Source organism: Oppia nitens, unplaced genomic scaffold (genome assembly GCF_028296485.1).
Source record: "Oppia nitens isolate AA-2021 unplaced genomic scaffold, nextdenovo-longstitch-racon4-pilon3 scaffold31_pilon_pilon_pilon, whole genome shotgun sequence".
NCBI lineage: Eukaryota > Metazoa > Arthropoda > Arachnida > Sarcoptiformes > Oppiidae > Oppia > Oppia nitens.
Genome location: NW_026533212.1, coordinates 941411 through 953137, shown reverse-complemented (window position 1 = coordinate 953137; position 11727 = coordinate 941411). Strand labels below are relative to the sequence as shown.

The 11727-nt window shown below is 18.5% G+C and overlaps 4 protein-coding genes across 4 annotated transcripts; all 4 read right to left on the bottom strand.

Moving 5' to 3' along the window:
* Positions 1-1850: 1850 nt before the first annotated feature.
* Positions 1851-3692, bottom strand: LOC128956618 (uncharacterized). Its single transcript, XM_054302336.1, has 4 exons — positions 3661-3692; positions 2867-3236; positions 2303-2396; positions 1851-1895 (listed from the first exon to the last, which is right to left on the bottom strand). The coding sequence occupies exons 2-4, from the start codon at positions 3106-3108 to the stop codon at positions 1851-1853; spliced, it is 381 nt and encodes a 126-aa protein (XP_054158311.1). The 5' UTR covers positions 3109-3236; positions 3661-3692.
* A 272-nt stretch (positions 3693-3964) lies between these two features.
* LOC128956653 (uncharacterized) lies at positions 3965-5741 on the bottom strand. The gene is made up of 3 exons (XM_054302370.1): positions 5345-5741; positions 4343-4439; positions 3965-4029 (listed from the first exon to the last, which is right to left on the bottom strand). Exons 1-3 carry the CDS (start codon positions 5698-5700, stop codon positions 3988-3990), a joined length of 495 nt encoding a protein of 164 aa, XP_054158345.1. The 5' UTR covers positions 5701-5741; the 3' UTR covers positions 3965-3987.
* Positions 5742-6385: 644 nt separating this feature from the next.
* Positions 6386-8296, bottom strand: LOC128956651 (uncharacterized). The gene is made up of 4 exons (XM_054302369.1): positions 8193-8296; positions 7696-8107; positions 7164-7257; positions 6386-6484 (listed from the first exon to the last, which is right to left on the bottom strand). Exons 1-4 carry the CDS (start codon positions 8230-8232, stop codon positions 6443-6445), a joined length of 588 nt encoding a protein of 195 aa, XP_054158344.1. The 5' UTR covers positions 8233-8296; the 3' UTR covers positions 6386-6442.
* Positions 8297-8653: 357 nt separating this feature from the next.
* Positions 8654-11014, bottom strand: LOC128956617 (uncharacterized). Its single transcript, XM_054302335.1, has 4 exons — positions 10901-11014; positions 10375-10777; positions 9164-9260; positions 8654-8701 (listed from the first exon to the last, which is right to left on the bottom strand). Exons 1-4 carry the CDS (start codon positions 10938-10940, stop codon positions 8654-8656), a joined length of 588 nt encoding a protein of 195 aa, XP_054158310.1. The 5' UTR covers positions 10941-11014.
* Between the last annotated feature and the right edge of the window lie 713 nt (positions 11015-11727).

Here is an 11727-nt window from a genome sequence, read left to right as displayed (position 1 = left end):
ATATATATATTAGATACTATTACAGTCAATCGAAACTGTTTCTATTGGATACTATTTTCGACATTATTTTTTTTGAAATTTTTTACATTGAATTTAATTTCAATGGAAATATTATCTATTTATATAAACAGTCCGATGGAAACAATTGATTCATATGAGGATCTAATCAATCGCCCGGAGCTGACAATTGTATTCGGAATGTTGCATCATGAATTCAAAGAATTTAATGTACCAGGGTGTTAATTTTTTTGAGGGGGAGGGGTAGGGAGGGAGGGAGGGAGGGAGAGTCTAGTTTAAAATATCTAAAATTTTAGTATCCAAATTTAAAATATCCAAAATAAAAAATAGCCAAATAAAAAAATAACCAAAAAAATTTTTTTTATTAAGTAACAATTAAAAATTATCATTGTAAATTGTAATTTATAATAATAAAAATTATTCAAAATTTTTTATTATTATAAATTACTAACATTCAATTGGATCAAATGTATTATATTTTGATACTATAAATTTTGGATATTATTATTATTTTAGAGATTTAAAATTTTGGATATTTAAAATTTAGTTAATTATGAGTTTGAATATTTTGATTTTTTTGGATATTTTCCATACAACCGATATTATTTAAATTTAAATTATAATTTAATTATCTAAAAAAATTTTTGTTTTGTTTTTTTAAAGTATAAATCTACACCAATTGAGAAACAAATAATTAGACGAGCGTTTGGCTCATCAAAGGCCGAGGATGTAATACTAGTGAACGGCGGAGACTATGCAGAGATTACCGCTTATACTAACAAAATATATGGTGATCTTCAGCGGCCATCGCTGGTACTGATATTGCCAACAGATTATTCGTTTATCATTAAAATTGATCCACAAAACTATCAGCACCTGCATGTATCTACCGAAGCCTATCAACAAATAAGTTACGCACAAATAGTACACAGAAGTCTAACCGATCATATATTATACAAACATTTTAATGATATGTATGTAATTATTATTAATTTTTTTTTATAATAATAATTTATAAAATCATAGTAGAATTAATCATCAATATTTTTATTTTATCTTTGTTTGACATACAAAAAATAATTAGTTTACAAAAAAAAATTAAACATTAGAATTTTTGATTAATTAATTAATTAATTACAAATATATACTACAGATACCTAAAATATTTTTATATATTTTTTGTTGGTTAAATTTATCTAATGCAGTTGGTAATAATTTTAATTTATAAAAAAAGTTAATTTATTTCTAATTAAATTTGCTGATTATAGTTTATTTATTTTTAAAAAAAACTAATTATAAAATCTAATTTTTTGTGGATATTTTTATATATAGTTTAATACAATCACGTGAGACAGGTAATTTTGATACGTGGTATAAAAATATATTTATGTTTGGACGCAAAATGATGGGCAGTGGTAGTGATGATAAAATTATTAGAAATGACACTGATCAATTTGATAAACAAATGGGTATCGATTCAATGCGTGTAGCATTGGGACCATATATTACATTATTGCCAATTAGTTTTTGTATATTTCTAAGTGAATTATTTTCGTAGATTATTTTGTTTGTAATAAAAAAAAATTTTCTAATATATATTTAATTAAATTAGTTTTATTATTATTATTAGATCAGTAAATAATATATTCATCTTAAATTTCACTTATTATTATAAAACACAAAATTAAAAAAATTTGACAAATTATATTAATACATAAATATTTCATTTATTGTTCAAATATTGTTATTTATCAAACTAATACTAATTTATTATAATAACTGTACAATTTTTTATATAATCAGTTAACCAATAAAAAAAAGTAGACTAATAATTATGATTGACAATATTCTGTAGTCCTGAATACTTTTGGCACAATCTATATATAAAATAATTATCAAAAAAAATTTTTAAAAAAATGTTAAAAAGTTTTTTATTATTATTATAAATTTTCATTAATTTGTTAATTTTATAAATATAAATTTTTTGGTTCAGCGAATATGTCATTATCTAATTTACTAATATTATTATTAATTAATTTTTTTTAAATATAAAAAGATTTTAGCCTAATTAATTTGTTAAATTATATTTTCTAAATTAACTAATAAATGTTTTTGTAAAATATTATATTTTGTAAACAAAAATTATTTTAAATTAAAAATATTATTACATTGTAGACAAATTATATATATTATATAATTATATTATATTAAATATATAATTATATATAATATTATATTATATACAAAAATATATATATATATATATGAAACACATATAATTTACCTGAAATGGATTACACGACTTTCCGAGACAATGTATGAAATAATCGGGATTTTCTTTCATTATCGGTAAACAATAGTTATCGGATATACATTTTCTATAATAATAATAAAGCATTTAATTATAAAAATAAAAATAAGTTATTGAATAATTAGACATCAAGTAATTGATAAAAAACATTGTTATTTTTGAATTACTTATTAGACTTGTTGTAAGTTGTTTTTAAAAACTATTAAACGTATAGCTAATAACTGATATAATGATAATGAAATAAGTTTTTAACAATAAAAAAAATATTAATTTCCTATTTATAATAATAATAATTTTGTGTATAACTATTTATCTCATCATAAATCTATTGGTTTGTCTAAAACTTGTTAATAACTAACATTTGAATTTACAATTAAGTAGTTTTTTTTTTGATTGAATGATATTTAATATTTAAAAAAAATTAATGATGGTGGTAATTTTATTATAATTGACATCAAACATGATATATATAGTAACCTAATAGTAACCCCACCCCACCCCACCCTCCCAATAAACTATGTATATGATGATACATACAGATCAGATTTGCAACCGATTGAACATATCCTTAGATACATGTATTGAATCAACAGATTCTGTGATAGACGCGACTCTTTCAGATAACGACACGAATCCAGACACTGTAGACACTGTTTGTTTTGACAGCTACTAACACGTGATTTAGTACCTCCCGGTTCTACCGGTACAGCCCTATCGGCCTCACTGATCGATTTGTTTGGATCGAGTAAGTCATCAAATAGTTTATCATTTAAAGTCATTGGATCCTCTTTTGACGCATAATTAATTAGAGATGAGTAGTAGTAGTCATATTCAATGGGCAGCACATCATCATAATAGTCATAAAACTGGGCTTTAATTATATCCACATTTAATGTGATTTGAATAACTTTAAAAATATATAAGTTTTAATAATTTTAAATTATTATTATTTTTTAAATATAATTGATATTAACGTTTTTTTTGTTCATAATTTTAATCTTTTACATACTATTTAATGAACCATTTTTTAAAAAAAACAAATAAAGTAATTATTTTATTAATAATAATAAAATACAGTATTATTTTTAATATTATAAATATTATTAGTAATATTATAAATATTATTATTAATATTATTACTAATATTATAAATATTATTACTAATATTATAAATATTATTATTATTATTATAAATATTATTATTAATATTATAAAAATCTTATTATTTAGTATTATTATCTAATATTATATAATATCAATAACATAGTATTAGTAATATTTTAGTAAATCAAATACTATATCATAAATAAAACAAATGTAATAATACTTACAATAAAAACAAATTTGAATAGCTTTTATAACTAAACACATAATTTATTAATCAATCATTGATATAATAATTAATTATACAAACAAAATTGAAAATATACTTATAATTTGATAATTATTATTGTTTATAAAATATAGTATAATGTTTACAGACATTTTGTTTTCGTCATCCAATTAATTAATTAAATTATACTTCTATATAATTATATTCAAACAGTCAAACATAATATTTATAATTATTAAATTATTAAATATAATTTTTAAAAATATAATTTAATATAAGAAACATTTATTTTATTAGAAAAATTGAGCATGGTAATACAATATGATTATCCACAATAATCTGTAGTCCTAAATACTTTTGGCACAATCTATAGATATATAAATATAATTAAAATATTAACATTAAATAATATAACATGACAATAAAGAAAATTATTTATTATAATTAGAGTTCAAAAATTTTATTTAAACTTTTGAATTAGATTCTCATAGAAATTGCATCAAAAAAAAAAATAAAAAATATTATTTTTTTCGCAAAAAATATTAATAAATACAATATATAAATATTATTCTTATATATCATTATTATATACAAATATAATTAATAAATAATTATCGTAATTGAACTCTAATTAATTTTTTTTTATAAAAATTAATTCAAAATTAATAATATTTTTTTACCTGAAATGGATTGCACGAAAATTTGCTACACTGTATGAAATAATCGGGATTTTCTTTCATTACCGGTAAACAATAATTAGGTGCATCCAAACATGGGCTTATAAATAACAAAAAACAAACAAACAATATAATAATTATCATAAAAAAAATAATTATATAAATTTTTAAACTACTTTCAATTATAGCTTAATGATTATCTCTAATGAATCTATAGTAAATTTTTGCATAATAATAATAATAATTAATATAATATTTATTAAAAGTATACTAAATAAAAGTTATCAAAATACGAAATAATAAAAACTTGTTATTATAATAATAGTAATTATGAATATTATATAATATAAACTTTTTTTGTTGTTTGTCGCACTATTTTACTGAATAGTATAAACAATAAGTGTTTAAAAAATAATTATCAATAATTAAAAATGAGATACAGAATTAGTAGAGAATTTTTTTTTTAAAATAATAATAAAAACTAATATTTATTTTCTACGAAACATTTTTTGATCAGATTATACATATTGTGATTATAAACTGATTAAACACAACTATTTGCACTTACAGTGCCTATAAAAACAATATTTATAATTTATAATTATTTTGTATATTAATATTCAAAAAATTTTATACAAAATATAAAAAGTTATGTATTTTTTTGTTAAATTCAATTATTAATCTCGAATTTCTAATACTGTTAGTTATATTATCTATTTTTTCGTATAATTATTAATAAAATAATATTTTTTTATAAATATCAATAAAAGTATTTAAAAAATGAGTAAAACTTTTTATAACAATTATATGATAGTAATTATTAATAACAAATACATAAACATTATTATTAGATTATTTTAGTAATAGTATATTATTTAAACAATTAGTGTTTAATAAAAAAAATTTTAAAAATACTATTTGATTTTTTTAACTAATATTTTGTATCATTTTATACACACATTGATATAAACTATTAATATTTATACAAAAACTATTTGCACTTACAGTTGTGCTTTACAACCGACGGCACATATCCTTAGATACATGTATTGAATAATCAGATTATTTGATAGACTCGACTCTTTGAGATAACGACACGAATCCAGACACTGGAAACACCTCCTATCCTGACAACTGTTTACTCGTGAATTAGTTCCCGGTTCTACCGGTACAGCCCTATCGGCATCCAGAAGCGATTTATGTGGATCAAGTAGATCATCAAATAGTTTGTTAATCATATCCATTTGGTTTCGGACATTCCCTGATCGAGGCATTATTGAATCCCTATGTCTGATATGATTGACTTGAGGCCAGCTGTTGTAGTTGTATTGGTACTGATCCTCATTGTCCTCCCCATCCATATATGAATCATATTTGCCATAATATTGCGGTCCAATTATGCCAACATTTAATGTTATTATAATAACTTTTATAGAGTATAAAATAATATATTTAAAAAAAACTTAAAATTTACTTTTTTTATTTAACTTTTTTGTTAATAATTATAATAATTAAAATATTTTTTTTATTTATAAATCAATATTTGTATTTATTAATATATAATATTTAGTATTTTAAGTTATCAATAGTTATATGTTATAATAATTAAAAGTTATTAAATTTATTAATTTATACACTATTATTTATTTGTTATTTTTATTATTAATAAAAATTTTACTAATTCAAATGCTGTACAATAAATATAACTATTTATTTTTTTTAAATACAATACTTACATAAAAACAATATTTGAAAATATTCTACAATTAAAGGCATAATTTATTAAAACATTAGTTAATAATAATTAATTAAACAAACAAAATTTAAAAATAAATTTATTTATTTGATAAATTATTGTTTATAAATTATAATGTTTACAGACGACATCTTATTTTTTTATTAATTAATTAATTAAGTTATACTTTCTATATAAATATATTTAGGACTTTAACATAATATTTATAAATATGTATATATATTTTTATAAGTAATTAAAATATTATAATATATTAAATTATTCAATAGAATTTTATTTATTAATTTGCTGTATATACATATGCAGTAGTTTTATTTAAAAATTAAGCATGGTGATTCAAAAAATAATTATTCACAATATGCTGTAGTCCTAAATACTTTTGGCACAATCTATTGGTATAAAAATTTACATATAATTTATATACAATATAATTAAAATAATTATCATTATTACTATTAAAATTAGTATGTAATATAAACACAACATAAAACTAATTAATATAATTCACAACAATAAAAGTCAAATGTTTATTGAAATAAATGTTTATGATAAATTCAATTTAAAAAATATATAATATTTTATTATTAAATATATTAGACAATTTCATAAGTGAACTCATATAGTTTATTTATTTATTTTTAAATAATAGGTTAGGCATTTTAAAATATTTTATCAAGATCAAATAAACTAACACTACTACTAATTAATTATATAAGAGAAAAAAAGATTATTTAATTTGTAAAACATATACTGTATATGAATAAAATAATAATTATAATGTATTATTATTTTTAATTTTAAAATTATGACATGTTAATTTCAATCATAAAATCAAATAAAAAATTTTTTTTATATTTGTATTATTATAAAATAAAATTATAACAATTATTGTTTTAAAATATAATCTACTTAATATTTATTTTTTAAAATACCTTAAGATCTAAAATTATAGCTTATATTTATAAATAAATATTTCTTATTTGAATTTTAATTGTAACAAAAATAAATAGTTAACAATAAGCACAATATATATATATATATATCATATATATAGATATTGTATTTTACCTGAAATGGATTGCACGACGAGTTACTACAATATATAAAATAATTGGGATTTTCTTTCATTATCGGCAAACAATAGTTTTTATCCAAACATTGCCTATAAAAACAATATTTATAATTTATTATAATTATTTTATATATTAATATTCAAAAAATTTTATACAAAATATAAAAAGTTATGTATTTTTTTTTTGTTAAATTCAATTATTAGTCTCGAATTTCTAATACTGTTAGTTATATTATCTATTTTTTCGTATAATTATTAATAAAATAATTTTTTTTTAAATATCAATAAAAGTATTTAAAAAATGAGTAAAACTTTTTATAACAATTATATGATAGTAATTATTAATAAACAAATAAATAAACATTATTATTAGATTATTTTAGTAATAGTATATTATTTTAACAATGAGTGTTTAATTATTATTATTTTTTTAAAAATACTATTTGTTTTTTTAACTAATATTTTGATCATTTTATACACACATTGATATAAACTATTAATATTTATACAAAAACTATTTGCACTTACAGTTGTGATTTACAACCGATGGCACAAATCCTTAGATACATGTATTGAATAATCAGATTCTCTGATAGAGTCGACTCTTTGAGATAACGACACGAATCCAGACACTGTAGACAACTCTTATCGTTACAACTGTTTACCCGTGAATTAGTTCCCGGTTCTACCGGTATATCCTTATCGGCATCACTGAGCGATTTGTGTGGATTGAGTAGATCATCAAATAGTTTATTGATATCCATTTGATTTCCGACTTTCACAGATCGAGACATTATTAAGTCCTGATTTCTGATGAGATTACTGTCTTGAGGCCAGTTATGGTAGTATTGATACTCATCCTCATCTATGGGTATATCATAATATTTGCCATAATATTGCGGTCCAATTATGTCCAAATTTAATGTAATCATTACAATAACTTTTTTAATAAAATATACAAAATTAATAGATTATTTAATTAATAATAAAATAATATAATAAAAGTATAATAAAACATAACTTACATAAAAACAATAAATGCTTAAATATTACAATTAAATACATAGTTTTTTTTTAAAAATTGTTATTTTTTAAATCAGTATTCAAAATAAACTTAATTAAAAAGCCATATTTTATTTATCGATATAAAAAAAATTTTTAAATGTGATTTTTACAAACATTTTGTTTTGTTGTTTAAATAACATATTAGATATTAATTTAATTAATTAATTAATTAAATAACTTTAATGTCTGTACAGTGTACAGACACTTACTTAAATATATTACAGTATTTTTTTTATATATATTTATTTATTTATTTGATACATAAATATTTTATAACAATACAAATGTCATTTTTTAATCTTTAATTTATACAAACAATTATATTAATAAAAAAAAAGTTATAATTTTAGTTTTGTTTAATATTATAAATAATAAAAATTTTATCAAAAAAAAATAAATAAAATATTTATTATTATTATTATTATTCTTTTGTACAATAGTCAGCAGTTCTAAATACTTTTGGTACAACCTGTAGAAAAAAATAATTAAAAATAATTATCATGGTTATTATCGATATATAGAAAATATTAAATTTTTAATAATCATATTTTTAATAATTATTATTAAAGTTGATGAGTTTTTTAAATTTGAAAATTAAGTTTTTTTTTATATAAAACAATATTTTTTGACAATTAAATAAATTTTATATATTAATTTTTTTAAACATAAATATTATAAACATAACTTTATAAGAATCTAAGATATTATTGTTTTATAATAGTCTAATAAACTAATTAAATAATTATTGTTTGTTAATTAGTATTTAACTTAATCATAATTATAATCAATGTTAGAAAAATAACAGAATAAATAATTTTTTTAACAAGTTTATACAATATAAATAATTAATTGCTATAAAATATTAATATTTAAATAATAATATTAAATAAACATAAAATTAATTATTATTTAATAAACTACTGATTGTTACCTGAAATGGATTGCATGCACTTTCCACACAACTTATAAAATAATCGGGATTTTCCTTCATTATAGGCAAACAATAGTTTGGGGCATCCAAACATGGGCTTATATATAAAAATTAAATTTAAAATCATTATAATAATAATCATATATAAATTATTAATTTTATAAAAAAAAATAAATAAAAAATTTTCTATAATAATTAAATCCATTTTAATGTGATTACACCCAATCTCTATATGTAGTAGCAGTAGTAATAGTAATAGTAATAGTAATAGTAATAGTAATAGTAATAGTAATAGTAATAGTAATAGTAATAGTAATAGTAATAGTAATAGTAATAGTAATAGTAATAGTAATAGTAATAGTAATAGTAATAGTAATAGTAATAGTAATAGTAATAGTAATAGTAATAGTAATAGTAATAGTAATAGTAATAGTAATAGTAATAGTAATAGTAATAGTAATAGTAATAGTAATAGTAATAGTAATAGTAATAGTAATAGTAATAGTAATAGTAATAGTAATAGTAATAGTAATAGTAATAGTAATAGTAATAGTAATAGTAATAGTAATAGTAATAGTAATAGTAATAGTAATAGTAATAGTAATAGTAATAGTAATAGTAATAGTAATAGTAATAGTAATAGTAATAGTAATAGTAATAGTAATAGTAATAGTAATAGTAATAGTAATAGTAATAGTAATAGTAATAGTAATAGTAATAGTAATAGTAATAGTAATAGTAATAGTAATAGTAATAGTAATAGTAATAGTAATAGTAATAGTAATAGTAATAGTAATAGTAATAGTAATAGTAATAGTAATAGTAATAGTAATAGTAATAGTAATAGTAATAGTAATAGTAATAGTAATAGTAATAGTAATAGTAATAGTAATAGTAATAGTAATAGTAATAGTAATAGTAATAGTAATAGTAATAGTAATAGTAATAGTAATAGTAATAGTAATAGTAATAGTAATAGTAATAGTAATAGTAATAGTAATAGTAATAGTAATAGTAATAGTAATAGTAATAGTAATAGTAATAGTAATAGTAATAGTAATAGTAATAGTAGTAGTAGTAGTAGTAGTAGTAGTAGTAGTGTTTATTAGTCAATAGATTATTATACAGTAATATTTATAAAAAAAATTATGATAATACACCAGTTTATAATAATAATTAATATTATTATTTATTATACATATTATACATACAGATCAGATTTACAACCAATTGAACATAACCTGAGATACATGTATTGGATCATCTTATTGCTGGATAGTTTGGCCTGTTTTAGGTAACGACACGAATCCAGACACTGGAAACACCGTTTATCTGTACATCCATTTACACGTGATTGCAAACTGGGATTCACATGTATGGCCTCATCGGCCTGTTTTAGTGTTTTATGTGGATCCAGTAGGTCATCCAAAAGTTGATCAGTATTGTCGGTGGCCCGAAATTCAGCTATCATTGAATCATCATTATTATCATCATTAAAGCCATTATAATAATGTGAATCGTGTGGATAATAATCATCATCATTGTTATTAGGATTATAATATTCATCACAATATTGTCCACCAATTGTAGCCACAGATAATGTAATTATAATAACTATATGATGTGATATGTAATATAAAAAATCAATTTTTAATTACTATAATAACACAATAGTTTGTAAACTTTTTTTTAAAATTTACTTTTAAATTTAATTAATAAAATATAGTTTATACTTACATAGCAATAAAATATATTTAATGTTTATAATTGAAAACATAATGACATTTAAGACAATTATTTTTTTTTGTATAATAGGTTAAATTCACTTAATTAGCAATCATTTTTTATTGTGTATTTGTTTGTAATGATTTATGTAATGTTATGTTTACAGACATTTTAATTTGTCACCCAATAGCAGATAAATTAAATTAATTAATGATTTACAACATATACTGTATATATATATATAGTACTATTTAATTAATATATTAATTAAATAAATATTTTTTTAAAAAATTATTTATAAGTTGGCTAATATACTAAAATTATACTTTTAAAAAAGATTAATTTAAATTAATGTCTAATAATTGTTTTAGATTTTTCATTTAGATAAGACACATAATTAATTGAAATAATTTAGATATTCACATATTATTACATTTTATTTATTTTTTAATTATTAATACATTTTATAAATAAATAGTATTAATAAATAAACAGTGTCAAACTGTAATCAAACAACAGTTAGTATTAAAAGTTTTTATTTTAAATAATATTATAATGCATAATAAACTTAAAATATAATATCATAATTACAAATTATAATATATTAATATTGTAAAATACCAAATATTAATAATACTATACATAAAAACAATTTATATTTGAAAACATTTTGAAAATTTTTTTATTTACTATTATTTATAAACTTTAATATTTATTTTTTTATTATAATCTATGTATTTCTAAAATGTATAATTTTTCTATTTAATTAATAAATTAATATTTCAGATATATAAAATACAATAAATATATATTTGACAGATAGACTAAAATACAAATTA